We start from the raw sequence: 19,116 nt of genomic DNA on the forward strand, positions 1-19,116 counted from the left end.
ACTGTTCACACCACAGCTCCAAATGCCACCACCATTGATAACCTCCAACCCCCAGAGGGAAAGCCTGAAAATGAGACGATCGGGAAGCCCATCCTATGCCGCAACTCCTGTATGCAATTATTCAGCCATGAATGCTGTGGCCTTTCCATGCCCTTTGGAAAACTCACCCTGACCAAATGCACACTGGGGTTGCTCAGTCTGGGGGCGCTGTGCATTTTAAGGTTAGAGCTTGTTGCCTGTGGTCGCCTTATTGATCCCAGGCAGCCTGGTGCTCTCTGCTTTTTGGAGATAAGGCAACAGACTCGACCCCCTCCTTATCCCACTGGCCCCGCCAGACTTACAAACAAACACCCAATTTCTAATCCACTTGTGGGCTGCTGAAGACAGACAGGCCTTTATTTATACCCTTTCAAGCCGTCCTCGGGGTCCGCCGTTCCGATAAGCCGTGTAGGGACATCAGTTTTCTTGTTTGGAGGCAATCAGACGTAGACGAAACCCTCCACCCATCACTGTCCTGACCCCCGTCTGTTTTAGCCAGACGAAGACAGAGGAGCCGGACCGAATAAAGCTCCAGGTTCATGTGAGTGTTGATGAGATCAGCGTTTTGTAATGCTAAGCATGAAAATAGGATCAAACTCATGTTCAATAGTGTGCGATAGGGCATCGTTGAGACTACAAAATGACATAGTGCCACGGATGGTAAGCGGTAGGTTATTCCATAACCTGGGTCTGGCTATCAAAAAGGCACGATCACCTTTTTGCTTCAGTTGGGACTGTGGTACCTGAAGCAGAAGTTTTATCAGCACGTCTCAAATTCTTTACTGGCTTGTGTAGAATAACAAGATCTGATAGATATAAGGGAGCTAGACCAGTTAAAACTTAAAAAAAAAAATAATAGTAGAGCCCTGAAATCAATCCGATATCTGACTGGTAACCAATGAAGGGATTCTGTCCTCCTTTCTCATACCAGTAAGTAATCTTGCAACAGCATTTTGAGTTGAATTTGGAAGTTGAACAAAACAGGAAGTTGAACTTGAATTAAACACAGGTAATGCATTCTGGAAAAATTAAATCATCTTTTACTCTGGTCCACAAAAGTTAATTTATTAAACATGATATATAATCTAAATACAATTTAGAATTTCTTTGAATTTCAGATCATTTTAATTCTACTTCTTTACATTCACATTCGAATTGCATCCTGTTCATTAGCTCAATTCAAACTGAATTCAAATTCAGCAATTAAACTGGTTTTTAAACGCATTCTCAGTTCAGTTTCAGATGCCGCACACCCCTGCTTCACTGCCATCAGAGGCTGCGATTAGCAACGCATCTCGATAAGACGTTTGAAAACTGATGGAATCTTGTCTCCAGAAAAACCTCAACACCCCCTCAGACAGCAGAAATCAAATTCTGTTCAATCAGACCCACAATTACATTAGACCACATCCGATAGCAGCACACCGACAGCGCATGTGCTCGTCCACATGTGTTTTCGCGTTCTGTGTGTGGCGCAGTCCTGTCACCATGGTAATGAGGTGATTGATTGATGAGTGTGATTGCTGACATTGAGGGGTGGGCAGGTGGAAAAATACATGGGGGGTGATTTGTTACTGCCTGCCACCTCTGTTATCGCTTATTAAATCAACAGGCAAGGTGAGGAGATATGAAAACAGGCAGAGAGAGGCAGGACTCCTGCAAGGATAAACAGATCAGCTCCTGCGCCATATGGAATACCAGTCCTTTAGGTGGCTAAATGCCAGCGTGCCTGTACACACACCAGGAGCTGCTGTCTGTTAACAGGCATCAGATGCAATGGTGTTCGAGTCAAGTGTTGTGATGTTCAGATAAGACTTGATTTGAATCTCTTTTGTGCATGTGTGTCTAATGCAACAGTTACTCTTCTTTATTTTATTTATGGCCATGTTCATATGGTAGTATGCTATTCCATACATGGCCAAATTTAGTTAAAAGGCCAATAAATAAAACAAAAATAGTACTATTCATACTAGCACTAAAGTACTTGTACTATTTCTGTAGTATATGTTTATTTTGGACGTTTGCCATAATGTGGAATATACAACAGAACATATTTCATATTCAAAATGTGTACCACAGTGCTATGCGCTTGACATGGCCCTTCATTTCTAGTGTGGTGGGGTTTTGTTTTTGTTTTTTTACTTGTTTTGACTCATGCCAAGACTTAAGACATTTTTAGATAAAATTGGATTAAAAATGCAAATTACCCATATTTCATATATCAAAAGATGAGAGCTGAATGGCAAATAAATGTAATTACTTGTTGGTTATGTGTCAATACGGTATCATATTAATGTTTTAAATGTTTATTGGTACATAATAAGTATTTTTCGCTTACTGTTTCTAAAAAAAAATAAGTTTACAGTATATACAGTACTGCACAGTAGGGGTACCACAGTTCTCAATATAATATTGAACCATTCGGTACAACATCCAGGGTTCAATATGCGCTTGTGAATTGCGTTTTTTTTTTCTCTCGTTTTGCATTTAAATTTTGTGCGTTTTACTTCTCTCTGAATGGTCTCTATGCACGGTCACTACTGCATTTTTCCTCAGGGCACATGCGGTACATCCGGTGCTGTGCCGTTGTCATGACAAATCTAGTCCCCCCGTCCCCCCACTAAAAATACATCCCATTAAAAGTCAGTTGAACCAGTATCCCAGTTGAACCCGATTCCTGGGGGAACTCAATTTCTCACCACACCGTAAGCCATTGTTCCTTACCTAGAGATGTCAAAATGACTGAGGAGAAGATTACTTTTTAGTGTTCCTGCTTCCAAAAACTTCCCCGGATTACTGTAAATGATGTCCATCGCATTGTGAGGCTGTCAGCTGTCACACCGTCCAGTAAAATGGAGAAGGGCATTAAACGTTTCAAGTTACATCGACAACTTTGAGGGTGAGTATTATGCTATCGTCTACTAGCAAACCTAGCTAATAATGCTGGATAACACCGATTTTAAGTTTTACAGCAATTTGATCAGCACATAAATAGAGTTTAACTTTAAAATCCATTCACCTCAAGGAAACAAAAATGATTAGTTTACCTCTCAAGTCTTCGGGTCTGAGCCATTTGTTCTTTTGTAATGTGACGTGATATAAATTATATTATACAATACACTAGGAATGTTTTTTTTTTGCTTTTAAGTAAAATAAAAAAAGAGTACTGCAATAAAAAATAGTATTTTTTTCTCCTTAACCTCTTACTGTTCCTTTCGCATAAGCATAGAATAACAAAAAACACTCTGATGTGCCAAGCCATCAGAACCGAGGCCAAGTCATAAAAAATCGAGGTATGTATTAAACCTTGGGCTAACTGTATTGTTGCATCCCTACTACACAGTATTCAGTATTTAGTTAGCAGTATTTGCTTCATTCTTTGACGGATAATAAAGAGGGAATGGAAGTGTTAGGGAGGAGTAAGACTGTGACATGACCATGACTCTGATGCATTGACTGTGTAACTGCTACACCATGACACAGAAAGCTGCTCGTTTTCATCTGTATATTATCTTTGTTTTCTCAGGAGATCACTTGTGCAAATGTGGGAACCTTCCGAATTTGGCTTATTCATATCATATCTAAGTGGTGTGTCTTGCTTTTCTCTTTTACCGTTATAATTACTTCCACAGTGTTCCACAGTGTCTTTCGGGTGTATACGAGCTTCATCCGAAAGCTTTCTCACCACCAGAGCACAGACACCTTATTTATGTGTAAAATGAACTGAGTAAAAATGAATAATTTAGAAACCTGTGGTGAGAAGAGAATTTCTAACTTTCCTGAAAGTCTCCCAGGTTGCTATGAGGAAAATCTAACACATTGCCAGAACGCGGTGTCTGTTTGTGCCGCTGTGCAATTTCGCCCTTTGATATTTTATTATAATTGGTGTCTTTAAAAAAATACACCTGCTGTGAATTAGGGTGGCCCATAAAGTTATTCCACAATTGCATTATAATATCCTTCTAAAACATGTCTGCACTCAAGTGCGACTACTACAGATCTGATGTATTATGAATACGTTCTAAAGCATTACAATCCCATTTATTATTCATTATACACATATCTAAAGCTCTGCTGAAGTCCTACACGGTTGTATCGACTGCCTATGTTTAATCAAACATATACCGTCCTTTGAATAAGACGGTATTCCTAACCACATCCCTTTAAGAACATTTCTTCCCTGCCCATATTTTCCATTTCTGTCTGGTACATTACGTCTCTGAAACAGAAGAGGCGTCCTGTCATCCGAGTGTGATAACGGAACGGTTAGCGTTCCTTTTGCCCTGCTCTCCATGTATAAATATGTATAATTCTGATAAGATTAATTGGATCGCCTAAGTACACACAGAGAAGGAGAGAGACAGAGGACGCAGAAGAGAGCTCTTGTTCCGGCTGCTTTTCGCAAATCTGCTCCAGGCCCACCTCACATTCCCCTGCTAAAGTGCTTCATTTTTTTCTGGAACAAACTGCCTTCAATTAAAAAAGAAAATGGCTTACCCAAAGGTCCCGAGGAAAAGGAGCCATGCAAATGGCTTGAACACACTCACGATAAATAGTCCTGTTAAAATATTAAGCATTCTGAGAAGCGTTCGATACAAAATGCTCACCTGTGTCTTAATGGGGAAACATTTCTTTGAATTTCCACTCCTGAGAAATTATACTCACTCACTGTATGGAGGAATCTCATGAAAACATTTACAGGTCATATTTCACAACAAAATCAAAAGAGAAAGAAAAAAAGATGCCCATTTTTAGAACCTTTTTGCATTTTTGGTATATATTTTTTTTTGATGATACTTAAGCACTATAACCGCTCTGAAGCAAGGGAGTCATGTAACATTAGTAACACATTATTAGCTGTTTGTAACGTAGTCAAGCAAAAGGCTAGTCATATTAATTACCGTTATGTGTCCGATGTTGTAAAGAGCGATACCATTGCGCAACGTTTACCTCAGTAAGTTGACCGAGTGGAGCTCGTGCGAGTGAGTGGAGGCGGGGCTAATTAACATATTCATAGATCCGTGTATACTAAATGAAGCAAGGGTGTAGAGTTACATTCAAGCTATTTTAAGGCATGAAGACATTTTTTTCCACAGGAAAATTGTTTAAATATATCATTTTGGTTATCAAAGATGAGATTTAAGGGATAAAATTATTGACTACAGGGTGATAATAAGAAAAATATTATTTATTTATGGGATTCACATGATACTCTTATAAGCTATATAGCACATATGCTCCATATCCGTTTACCCTTAGTGCTTGTACCGAAAATGCAGTTTTCATTGTGACTCATTGTGATTTCCTGTCCCTGTGTTACTGTTTTATGAAGAAAGAAAAATCCCCAAACTAACTACAAACCAAAGATCAAAAGCATCTCTCCCATAAATGGTTTCTGAGTTGGTTTCATGTTCTGGCAGGGCACTTCAGCCTTCTTCTTTTGTTTTGGCAAACAGCACCCAAGAAACGTTCCCATGGCATTGGTCGTCACCGGTGAAATATGAGCAGAACCAGCCAATGCACAAGACACAACCTATAAACAGTCATCGAACCAATTCCCATTAAATACAGTCCCAAGACCGATTGTTTCTGTGTCAAACCAAGAAGTGGGCAGAGAGGAATTCTCTACAAATGCAGAGCTGGCAATAAACCTCCAGTATAAATGGGAATGGACGGGCCACATAAAGGGCCTCAATGTGATATTAATCCTGCACCGCTGCGGTCTGGAAAGCACTCCGTCAAGCTAACGTGTTTTACTCCATCTCCGATACGGTTATGATAATAATGAGCTGTACCTTCCACACATCAGCTCTGAGCGATAGAGGCTCAAGTCATTGGTGTGTTAAAGTGTTTTATTATTATAGGTGGAATTATGAATTATTTTTGGGGAAATCCTTCCTTGAGTGTATAAATTAAAGGAGGTTGGTTTACTCTGAATGCTGTGCTTATATTTCAGATTGTATAATATTTCCTACTAAGTTGATATATACTGTATATTGTATTATTTTATTATACATATTTATGTGTATAATTTCAAGCACCTTTTTTATTTAATTTTAACATGTTTTAGTGTCTTTCTTTCTCAGTCTTTCAAAAACATAATTTCATTTAGTTATTCTTTTGTGTATACTTCACTTTATTTGTTTTTGGTTTACAAAACGGTTTCTAAATTCCGTCTGCATTAAAGTATGTGTTTTCCCTTAGAGCCTTTCATGTGCATACTAAAACAAATCCCTCTTCTTATACTGTGGCAGTGTCATCTAATCTCTCTCTTTCTCTCTGTCTCAGGCCGCAGAATGGGTCTATGATCCTCTACAACAGGAAGAAGGTGAAGTACAGAAAAGATGGCTACTGCTGGAAGAAGAGGAAAGATGGGAAAACCACGCGGGAGGATCACATGAAGCTCAAAGTGCAGGGAGTCGAGGTGAGAGGCTGTTCGCTATTAGTAATGTGATACGATCTCTCCACAGTGGGAAACCTCAGCGCAGACTGTCAAACTATGTGACTAACCTTTTTATATGTTCAATTTGGAAGTTTTGTGTGCATCTGGCATTTGTGTCACCAAATGGATTGGAAATATGATTGTTTCAAACAGGTTTCCCAAACATTGAAGAGCAAACTGGTGTCTGGTATTTTTTGTCTGGCTAATTTTATGGCTTAAGTATGAGCTTGCTTGAGCGAGGATGTGTGTGTGTGTGTGTTTGTCCATTTTACATGACCTTTCTAAGATCTGAACCCCTCCTGAAAACAGCCCTCCCCTCGCACCTCTGGCCGTGGCGCGGCGCGTCCCTGTGCGGATGACTCTAATGTGTCAGCTCAGGCGTGGCCCCTTTAAATGAAGAACCGTAATGAAGCATGTCTCCGGTCCCCGCGTTCCCGCTCACTGCCTCTAATGAAGAGAAATGTCAGCACATTGCCGATTTAGCGCCGTGATAGAACGAACCTACGGATGAGTGCAGCCGCGGCGGTCTCCTCTGATGCTCTGCCTACATGAGTCGTTCACCTGAGCCGCACGCCCTGATCTGACTGAGCTTTATGAGGCCGGTTACAGACGGAGGCAACATTTAATGCATAAACATTGCTGATAGACATTTAGAAGGCATGTGTAGCATTTAAAGGAATGGATCCAAACATTACAGTTCTGTCTTTGTTTATTTACATTTGTCATTCCACACCACTGACTATGAAACACAAAATGAAATGTTGAGCCAAATGTCTGATCTGTTTTTTTCTATGCAGCTAGAGTTAATGGGAACTGCAGCTATCAAACAAAAAAAAATGACAAAAAAGCATCATAAAACTAGTCCATATGACTCCTGTGCTATATTCCAAATCTTCTAAAGTTATCCCATAATTATGACATGCAAGAACCAATGACGTTTGTCTTCACAAGACAAGCTTGAATATGTGCAAATGAGATTAAATGTTGGCCTGTCCTCTCACAAATGATTTCAGAAGACTCTGAATATGGTGCACAATTTGTATGGACTAATTCCACTGTGCTTTTGTGTGTGTGTGTGTGTGTGTGTGTGTGTGTGTGTGTGTGTGTGTATGTGTGCGTGTCTGTTTTGGAGCTTGAATGTATGAAAGCTTGTTTCTGCCATGAAATAAAAAAGGTAATTGTGACTTTTTATCTTTTTTTTTTACAATATAAAGTCAGAATCGCGTGATATAAAGTCAGAATTGTGAGTTATAAAGTCAGAATTATGAGTTATAAAGTCAGAATTACGAGTTACAGTCAGAATTGCGAGATATAAAGTCAGAATTGTGTGATATAAAGTCAGAATTGCAAGTTATAAAGTCAAAATTGTGAGTTATAGTCAGAATTACGAGTTAAAGTCAGAATTGCGTGATATAAAGTCAGAATTGTGAGTTATAAAGTCAGAATTACGAGTTATAAAGTCAGAATTACGAGTTAAAGTCAGAATTGTGAGATATAAAGTCAGAATTGTGTGATATAAAGTCAGAATTGTGAGTTATAAAGTCAGAATTATTAGTTAAAGTCAGAATTGTGAGATATAAAGTCAGAATTGTGAGTTATAAAGTCAGAATTATGGGTTAAAGTCAGAATTGTGAGTTATAAAGTCAGAATTATGAGTTAAAGTCAGAATTGCGTGATATAATGTCAGAATTGTGTGATATAAAGTCAGAATTGTGAGTTATAAAGTCAGAATTATTAGTTAAAGTCAGAATTGTGAGATATAAAGTCAGAATTGTGAGATATAAAGTCAGAATTGTGTGATATAAAGTCAGAATTGTGAGTTTTAAAGTCAGAATTATTAGTTAAAGTCAGAATTGTGTGATTAAAAAGTCAGAATTGTGAGTTATAAAGTCAGAATTATGGGTTAAAGTCAGAATTGCGTGATATAAAGTCAGAATTGTGAGTTATAAAGTCAGAATTACGAGTTATAAAGTCAGTATTGCATGTTATGAAGTCAGAATTGCATGTTATGAAGTCAAAATTGCGTGATCTAAAGTCAGAATTACGAGTTATAAAGTCAGAATTGCGAGTTATAAACTTACAATTACGAGAAAAAATCAGAATTGCATGATATAAAGTCAGAATTGTGAGTTATAAAGTCAGAGTTATGAGTTAAAGTCAGAATTGCGTGATATAAAGTCAGAATTGTGAGTTATAAAGTCAGAATTATGAGTTATAAAGTCAGAATTACGAGTTATAAAGTCAGAATTATGAGTTAAAGTCAGAATTGTGAGATATAAAGTCAGAATTGCGTGATATAAAGTCAGAATTGTGAGTTATAAAGTCAGAATTACGAGTTATAAAGTCAGTATTGCATGTTATGAAGTCAGAATTGCATGTTATGAAGTCAGAATTGCGTGATCTAAAGTCAGAATTACGAGTTATAAAGTCAGAATTGCGAGTTATAAACTTACAATTACGAGAAAAAATCAGAATTGCATGATATAAACTTACAATTGTGTCTTATAAAGTCAGGATTGTGAGGTATAAACTCGTGAGAATTGCAATTGTCAGATAAAAAGTTGCCATCACCTTTTTTATTTTTTTATTTAGTGGCAGAAACAAGCTTCCATATGAATGACTATGTTGCATTGAAGAGAGCTCCTGAATTGTTTGGAACAACATGAGGATGAATAAGCATGACAGAATGATCATTTTAAGTAAACAATCCCTTTAAAAATGAGCTGGTTCTTTTAATGAATCATTCAAAATGAGTCACTGATTCATTAACAGAACCAGCTCAGTCCCTTGTTTGAATGTTTGTACAAACAAATGACTCTTATGGACTGGTTCTTATAATGAATCATTCAAAACAAATTCTATGGACTTCTTTTATAGTATCTTTTTTGTCTGTTTTGGAGCTTGAATGCCCCTGGTCACTATATGCTTTTGTTATTGAGCAGCATGAAAATACCCTCATGTCGTTCCAAAGATTTAAGGAGATGAGTAAAGAATAGCAGAGAATATTCTATTCTATCTCTTTAAAACATAATTTCCAGGCAAATGTAATTCTTTAGACGTTTAACACAATTCAACACAAGCTAAGGAAATATGACAGGCATGAAATGTGTATTTGTCCGTCTGTGAAAAGCATAATGTGTGGTGCCGATCGCAGACTCTGCTATAGAACATCCCTCGGGCCATTTTTCAATGCGGATCATTCCTCCAAATTTGTTTGACATGTTGAAAACAGGGTAGAAAATGGGTGGACAGCTGATGTTGAATCAATAATCATACAAGATGTTTCTGTCTTGAGGGACGGCAGGTCTGAATGAACAACGACATTCTGACTGATGACCGTTTCACCTGCACTGGGCTGAAAGGGCAACATGGCGAGTCTTTTGGTTTGTTTTCCAGTTTGCTGGCCGCATAATTATATGTATTAGGATTTAAAATCCTACAACAGAACTATTTCCAGAGATTTATCCTTTTGAAAATTTGCATTTTACACTATATTGGGATACACATATTTCAGGCCATTTGTGTGCGTGTTCAACCAATAAGCACATTTCTTATTTCTGGATCCAATCAAGCGAAGTAGGATACATTAGCGTACATTAGGACTTAAATCAGATTCAAATGTGTTTTATTTCATCTCTATGAGACACTCATTCACTGAGGGGATTTTGGGTTGTAACAATGACACAAATGCCCAAAGGCTTGAGCGTGAGAGATAGAGTTGAAATGAAAAGGCTCTGCAGGGCATCTCTGCAGTTTTTAAATGGAAAATATTATTCATTTTGTGGCATGTTTTCCTCCTTGCGTTAGTCAAGGTTTTTTTTTTTTTGACTAAATAATCATAATTTAGCTTTGTATGTCCTTTTTATACCCTTTCTCTGACCCTTAGATTTAAACAGCATGTTTTTACAACAGTCCCTTTCAGACTAACCTCTATTAAAGATATCCCACCCTGCAAAAACTCATTTCTGGGACATGAATACAGGACATTGTATAATATTATCCTATATTTTATTATATTATATTTAGCGCTGTCAATCGATTTAAAAAAATTAACTAATTAATCGCACATTTTTCTGTAATTAATTGCACCTAACATTAAAGATTTTAATATATTTTTATATTGTAATAATTTCACATTTAATCTCCAAATTAATGTAGACACAAAATAAAAACGGTATATTTTAAATATTTGAACTAACAGGTAGGAATATCCAGAAATTGAATAAAGTTTTTAAACACTTTACTGCATAATTTATAAATTAAACATAGATTCATTTTTATTAAAGCTACAAAAGTTATTCAGTAAATAGCAGTGAGCGATTTTCTTTGTCTTTTGTTCTTTGATTAACATTAATGTCAGACTGTAGCAGTTTTATTAGGCTGCTGTCACTTTAAGACCTGCCGCACATGACGCGGATCTGCATCCTATTTTCTCACAACTCTTTTTACGTTCATTTAAGACTTTATTTAACTAATTTAAGACACTGTTTATGAGGATACCCGACAAAACTGGCATTTTGGCATAATTTTGTGTGTTTTTGTTGGCCGGTGCGCTGTCTGAAGCGGTTTTCTGTGTGTGTGAGTCGCATGTCTGTCACACAGACAGGAGATTCACAGACAGCGCAGCAGTTTTGTGGCTTATAGCGCTTGAATGGTTTAATAGCACTTGAATGAATGATAACATGATCATATAATGTAACGTTAGCAAAAGGATGATGGAAAAAAATGGATGCTGCGTTAATTGCGTTAAATATTTTTAATACGTTAAACTGAAAAAATTAATCGCATGTGTTAATGTGTTAATATTCACAGCACTAATGACACCACACTTAATTCAGACTGCAAACTCACAACATGCAGTAGGTACTTGAACAGCAGTGTTGGGAAACAGGTCACCAGAGCACTTATAAAGGCGCAGAAATCAAGCCCAAACCTGCCCCTGAGCTCTCCATCATAAGCCATTCCTGCCCTCTAGACACCAAACACGCATTAAAACACTCTCTCGATCCCTCCACTCGCTCTGTTTGCTCTGATAAAGAACTAAGCCATTTACCAGCATCCACCAGAGTTCCTGGTTACCTAGCGATGGTGGCAGTAGCCATGGGAGCAGTAGTCACAGCGACAGAGAGGATAATTGCAGCAGTTAGTTTCTTTTAATAGTGAAACTACCTAAGATGATGGAGCTGCGACTGAAGCCAGTGGGTATGTGATGAGTGTGTGTGTGTGTGTGTCACCAAATCTCACCAAACCTATCAAGAACAGGTCTGGGTCATATTTTATCACAAATTTAAAGGATAATTGAATGAAATTGTAGCCTATTTTTAAGCCTTTTCTTTGGTAATTTTACCATAATGCAGTGTTAAAATTAGTTATTTTAAATATACATGTATTTAAATTATAATGAGGAGGAAAAGTTTTCACACTGAGAAAATGAATTTTAAAAAATCTTAACTTATTTATTACTTCATTTTTATTTTGTGCTGAAATATGCCCTAGACTTGTTTTTGTTTTTTTGTGAGATTCACCCGTGAGGAACAGAGCGTCTTGGTTATTTGCAGAGGGAAAGAATATTTCAGTATCACGGTCTCGTGGAAATCTTCCTGCAGTGAGGCAAACTGTTCTACCCATAGCTCTATTTAATCCGATTTGCTTTGTGCCATTTGCTTTTGTTTTTCATCAGTTGTGATATTTAAGCCTATTATTTAGTTTAGTTTAGTTCGTCTTGCTTTGACAGACTCCGTGCGACACGTGTGCCGTAGCGTGTGTACTGTCGTGGAAATCAATTCCACCAGCCCAAGTCGTCTGGCAAATAAAGTCTCTGTTGTGTGCATTATGATTGAATGTACACACACATCTGTTGTGTGTAGACACACACATACACCCCCAACCCCAATAGCATAAGACCGAAGATGTAACAGATGTGCATCCGTCGTGTGAGCTGTTCCATTCGCCTGGAGACTTACAGATTAAACCAACAGGAATAAATCAAGGCTATTAGAATGGCTGCTAATGCCTAGAGAAAAGTGGAGAAACATACAGGCCAATGCTGCTTAATTAAGGGAGGGAGACTGACCATGAAACAGTGAGTAAAACTGGCCTGCCTTGTGTCTTTTTGACCTCCGAGCCAGCAGGGGGAGAGAGAGAACCCATCTAGTATGATTACCACGTATTTTGCTTGGAAAATCTGTGAAAGAGAGATTAGTCTGGAAACCATTGGGGTTTTTGTTGTCTCAGAGTGTATTTCCTTTTGTTAGCATTATGGTTCATAAACACAAATGTAGGGCTGTCACGATTCCTCGATTAAATTCAATTACTCAATTTTTTGCAATTTACCTGTGTTGAGTAACCGGAAAAATACTGGAAGTGGCACATTCCACTGATGAGAATCCATGAACTGCATTATTAGACCATTTTGCTTTTAATACTTTATTTGAACCTATTATTATTGCCTCATTGTTATTATATATGTATTTTAAGTCATTTTAAAGGCTATTGTTTGCTTAGCTCTGTTTTTATTACCACAAAAAATATCTGATTACTTTATTAATTGTCAAAATAATCGACCAATTACCAAAATAATCGTTAATGACAGCCCTACACAAATGTAATATTTTAAAATGCAGTATAATGCAGCTAAACAAATCAACAAGCTGTAGTCACTAGCAAGCTTGTGATCCACACAGATTTCATCCACATGCACAGGGTTTTTCCAGCATTTCTTAAAGCGAAAATTTGTTAAATGCATTCATGCACTAAAACCTCCCAGACTCAATTCCCCCTGGGAAGTTCCTACTTACAAGTTCAGAAGTCATAATTATGATGTGATGTGGCTTCAATGATTTTGGTTGGACTCACTGAGCAGCTTAATTTTTTTCACTCTTTTCTACTTTCTGACAAAGACAGGAAGCTTTTTAGTACTAATGCAACAACAAAAACAGTAAATGATGTACATTAGGTGTGTAATTGGTGCTTTATCTGTATTTTATCATTGTTGTGCAGCCATAAAGAATGGTGGGAAATGTAGTTTAGCCTGGCGCCTCATAAACCAGCTAAATGAGTAGCATTTTCCAGCAAGTTTTATCGCTATTTTTCATCTACAGTACACAAAATGCATAGAAGCGCAACTGTTCGGTCGATATTTACTGTTACAACTTTGCCATGATTGTTTAATTGAGTCAAAAACTGCAAGAGTGTCTACCTGCACTCGTGATGTAATTCCGGTCATTCCGACATGACTTTAAAGGCCTGGTCTAGACTAGCCAGAATCCAGCAGAAGTTTGAGTGACTCAGCAGGTGTGTTTGTGATAGTGCTGATCTCTCCTCTCAATGATTCTCTCCACACCCCTCCTCCTCTTCCTCGCGATCCGCTCAAATGAATCTGGAACTCACAGCAGGTAGGTGTATCGAACCCCGAGTCCCTAGTGTGGAGGCTGGAGACGAAATAGAGGCAGAAATCCATAAAGAAACTTTGTGAATGAGTAAGACGATCGTGGGGGAGCCTCTGAGGAGAACGCTGAGAGAGCTTGTGAGGTACAGAGCAGAAAAATAAAAGTATATGGATTATTGCTAGAACTTCTGGGAATTCCTGGAGCGGGAAAAGAAAAGATAGCTGCAAATGGTGCTGGAAGCTGTCAACTTGTGTTTGTCATCGAGTTCCATCTCTCACTAACTCTGTCTCCCTGACTTTCATATGCTTTTTGTGGACATGAAACAGCATATTGTACATTTGTCAAAGCTAATCTCATCCAGCTCAGGGAGCCAAAGTTTCTTAAAAAGAGGAACCATTTCCCCCAAATTATCAGCTCAGGCTAATGTGCTACTATGTTGTTGCAAAGAGAGATATTTTCTTTTAGAGAAATCTCTTTTTAAGGACTACAAAAAATGGCTGGTAGGGACTACAACAAGCTTCTTCCTGGGTTGGTGACATCACAAACCCTAAAATTTACATAAACCCCGCCCCCGAGAACACACAGCAAAGGGGGTGAGGCCATGTTGGGCTGCTTTAGAGAGGAGGAAGAGTTGTTGTAGTAGAGTGTTGTTGCCATGCCGTCATTTTACGCCGGACTGCTTCACAAACGAGGGTCAATTCAACGCTGGATTTACACAAAAGATTAACATGACGGCACATGCTAGTCGATGAGTTGAATCAACTCCACAGCAACTACATAAATTTATCCACTCACCATTCAGAAATGTGCAGATGCATTCTAAAAGTTGTAACTTTTTCCTGAGTCTCTCCATCAGTGTCCGACTCCGGTTTGACAATGTAAGGCTGAACACCGTTACTGACAATCCTCATTTTGGCTGCGTGAGATTCTCCAGCTTTGTTGTTGTTGAGCAACCGAAGCTCAAGCTATTAAAGCTCCGCCCGCTTCTGGAAAGTGGGATGGGAGCAGCAGCTAATTTGCATTTAAAGGGACACACACAAAAACAGCGTGTTTTTGCTCACACCCAAATAGGGTCAAATTTGACAAGCTATAATAAATGGTCTGTGGGGTATTTTGAGCTGAAACTCCACAGACACATTCTGGGAACACCAGAGACTTATATTACATCTTGTAAAAGGGGCATTATAGCTCTCTAATGTTTGTAAGATTTTTTTTTATTGTTTGCCATGTGAAACGTAAAACTTTGATTTTGAATGTAAAACAATTTATCTGAAGACTATTGAAGGTGTGTTTGGGCATCTGAGTTTCTCCTAGCTTCAGCCTAACAGGAAGCTTCCATAGATTATTTATCTGTGCTCGAAGGACTATGTGGCTCCTGCATTATTCACAGTTTAAAAGCAAGAGAGGCAATTTGGTTCACCGTTATGTTCAATAAGCATAGCATCAATCCCCAGCCGTGACGCAGGGCTCTGGTCCGGCCAGCGGAGGAGGTCGGAGACATATAAAGTTGTCTCCAGCTGTAAGTCCGATAAGACGGACGACAGCCAGCGTGGTTTCCCGAGCAAAAAGATGCAATCACACCGGACTCACCCGGGATAATCGAGGGTGGGGAAATAATGTTTTATTCAATCAATCAGGGTCAGTCTTCTGTGATGGACTGTTGTGATCTCCCCGTCATGTTTTGCTCTTCCGCTCTCCTTTGAATGGAGTCCATTTTCTTTGTTTTTCAGACCACATATAATCTTGCTGAATAATCCATTTTAGGGCCAGATAGAGGTTGGGTTTACATGCATGCAAAATCTACACACAGACACATACTCACCTATATGTAAATATATGTGTACTCATACACACTGACACAGGCGGTGCCTTGAGACCCAATCGATATGCTTCTCTTTCCTGCAAAGGCTGAAGGAGCCATTGAGATCATTCTTGGCTCGCGGCCACAAGCTCTTTTATCCTTCAAAGTGTGTGTGTGTGTGTGTGTGGCCTTCCAGTATTGATGTTGTGGTGTGTGCCATGTCTGTGTTTTATTGAGTTTGTGTACTGTGTGTTGTGAATGTTGTGTTGTGTGTATGACTCAATGTATAAAATGGAGAAAACCTATATACATTATCACCGTATCCTCTAAAAGAGCAACTGATACAGACATTTCTTCTCTATACCATCAGCATCGTTTATACTTTATGAGGGTTAAAGTAAAAGGGTATGAGTTTTATTTTGTCTGTTTCATTTTAGTCTATATATAAAAATAAAATAGAATAATAAAAAATAAAATATACAAATATATATAAAAATATTTATTTTATATATATATATATATATATATATATATATATATAAAATTGTAATTATAATTATTTTAAACAACTGTAATTATTTATATTTTTCATGTTATTTCATATTTCCATAAAATATGCTTTTTTATGAAATGGATATCACTGAAATCACTGTAATAATAAATTACAGCTCAGTAAGTGAGTCAGATGTTGGTTCAATAACTGCTTTGAATGATTCAGTGAGTTAATTTTATGAATGATTCTCTAAAAGAACCAGCTTATAAGAGTCATTTGATTGTGAATCAGATTACACAACACTTTAGCAGCAGCATAGCAATGCTGTGGCAACCACATATCATCCAACTTTAGCATGGTAAGCACCACAATGTTCTTTAAAAAAAAATTATTAAAAATCTAGTTAAAAACTACTATTTCACAGCATGTGTCATTTTTATTTTTTTTTTTTTCCATATGTTTCCTGTAGACTTTTTCTTCTAGACAAACATGCATCTCTGATTCAGAGCATCTAACAAGCCTTTCCTACAGAGCGGCAAATTGAGTCGCTTTTCAGCCTTTTCACTTTGTGTTTTTGTGGCATGACAGGCAGGTTACGCTTGCATGCGGCCGCTAATACCCTCCCGAACATGTACGGTTGATCCGTGGAGCTCAGAAGACCCGTCCGAGTAAACACACTAAACGCTCATAAACACACGCCACACTGACTCATTCAGCCAGACATCTGACGTGAAACACAAAAACAGAATTACGTTCTCAATCCAAAGTGGTCTTTCAATGCGTAAATCACAGAGGAGAAACGTGCAGCTCACGCAAGTGTGCGAAATGAAGTCTCCGGAGGACAGAACAAGAAAACAGAGAGGGGGAGAGGTATTAGGCAATAAGGCATTCAGGGTTGTGCTATGTTGTGAATTTAAGCTCTGATCCAAAACCTAGTGAGCTGCCTCGCTGTCTGCTGCCTAAAAAGGCTGCTGTCTTCATCTTAACTCACATGTGACAGATTTAAAACACTCTACAGACAGCAACTATCATGCAAATAGCACTCAAAGAAGACTCAACTCAAAACTGATTGAAATAGTTTGGCAGTAGCATGTTGCTAAGCTAAAAGTGAGAGGCTTTAATAAGCATACAGATGCACAGTACATAAAATGTTGGGTAAGATAATCAGTTTTACTGATAAAAATTAAAATAATGTATATTAATAATCAATATTTGTCTTTTTCCTCCACCATCTTGAATTAGCTTGTCGCAATGTATTATAGGATTTAAAGGGTTAGTTCACCCAAAAATGAAAATTCTGTTATTAGTTACTCACCCTCATGTCGTTCCACACCCGTAAGACCTTCGTTCATCTTGGGAACACAAATTCAGATATTTTTGATAAAAATCCGATGGCTCAGTGAGGCCTGCATTGCCAGCAAGATCATTTCCTTTTTTAATGCCCAGAAAGCTACTGAAGACATATTTAAAACAGTTCATGTGACTACAGTTGTTCAACCTTAATATTATAAAGCGACGAGAATTCTTTTTGTGTGCCAAAAAAACAAAATAATGACTTTATTCAACAATATCTAGCGATGGCCAATTTCAAAACGCTGCTTCATGAAGCTTCGAAGCTTTACAAATCATTTGTTTCGAATCAGTAGTTCAGAGCGCCAAAGTCACGTGATTTCAGTAAACGAGGCTTCATTACGTCATAAGTGTTTCGAAATTTCAACAGTTCACGTGACTTTGGCAGTTCGATACGTGCTCCGAATGAATGATGAAGATGAACGAAGATCTTACGGGTGTGAAACAACATGAGGGTGAGTAATTAATGACAGAATTTTCATTTTTGGGTGAACTAACCCTTTAATTCTCTGCAAAGGATAGAAGTGATACTTGGCTGCCTATACACACTCTAAAAATAATATGTTGGCTCAAAAAAATAAAAAAATAAAAAAATAAATAATAATGCAACAGTTTGCATACATTTTTTGAGTTATGACAACTTTGAGTAATTTACGTTCAACCAGCAAGCTACATTGAGTTAGAGGAACTTAATAATTTGTAGCTTAAACACAAATTTTTAAGTTGATTACTCAAAAAAATGAATTCGCTCCAACTGCCAGAGTTGTATCCCTGGAACCAAAGCTGCAAAAGAGAGATGGAAAATCTGAAAACACTGTAGTCAACATTTCAAACTGGATGACCACGAACACACTGTTTAATGCCAAACACAGGGGAAAACCCTGAAAGAAACTACCGTTCTGTCAGTACAATACAAGAAATAATACAACAACAAAACAATTCAATAAATAATAATAATAACAAAACAAATAAATACTATAATGCACAAATATAATCAGTATAAAGGGTGATGTCTGATTATACTCATAATATAGCACTTGCTTTTATAAAACTGTTAATATTAAATAAATAATAACAACACAAATTTGCATTGAAATGTTATATTATTAAGCAAATAAATATTGTAGAAGCAGATGTTTTGACGTCGCGCTGATGCTTTTATTTGAGTTCCTTAAAAAATATGGCAATGACAGCAATATGGTACAAGGCAATTATTTGTTCATTTTAATATTCAGAATAAACAGTTGTCACCAAGTAATATAGTTAATTATGCTGTTTACGGTTGCCAGTCAGTTTTATATAAGCACATTAATATATAATTGTATATATTAAGTTAATTATAAAATAATTTTAAGTGTCCTTAAGTCCACAAAACTTACTTGTTTTATAAAAAAGACATCACTGATGTAATGAAAAAAAAAGATCTGAAAGAGAGTCAAATGCTGGTTAAATGATTCAGTGAGTTGATTAGATAGACTGTAGACTGTTTCAAACCGATAACTTGTGGGTGTGAGAGGATTTTTAAATGATTCATAGACAAACCTGATCAAAAGAGTTATTTGTTTGTGTGGTACAATGTTCTTTTACAGCCTCTTTAAACACT

The 19,116-nt window shown here is 37.5% G+C and overlaps 1 protein-coding gene across 13 annotated transcripts in view; it reads left to right on the plus strand.

Moving 5' to 3' along the window:
* The window catches only part of camta1b (calmodulin binding transcription activator 1b), a 306,867-nt gene that overhangs the window by 194,102 nt on the left and 93,649 nt on the right, over nt 1–19,116 (plus strand). For all 13 annotated transcript variants that reach the window (XM_051912532.1, XM_051912526.1, XM_051912527.1 and 10 more), the window contains one exon: nt 6,328–6,463. In XM_051912532.1, the coding sequence (XP_051768492.1) occupies nt 6,328–6,463 (136 nt within the window). The remainder of the gene's footprint in view (nt 1–6,327; nt 6,464–19,116) is intronic.

Source organism: Ctenopharyngodon idella, chromosome 11 (assembly GCF_019924925.1).
Source record: "Ctenopharyngodon idella isolate HZGC_01 chromosome 11, HZGC01, whole genome shotgun sequence".
In the NCBI taxonomy this organism is placed as follows: Eukaryota; Metazoa; Chordata; class Actinopteri; order Cypriniformes; family Xenocyprididae; genus Ctenopharyngodon; species Ctenopharyngodon idella.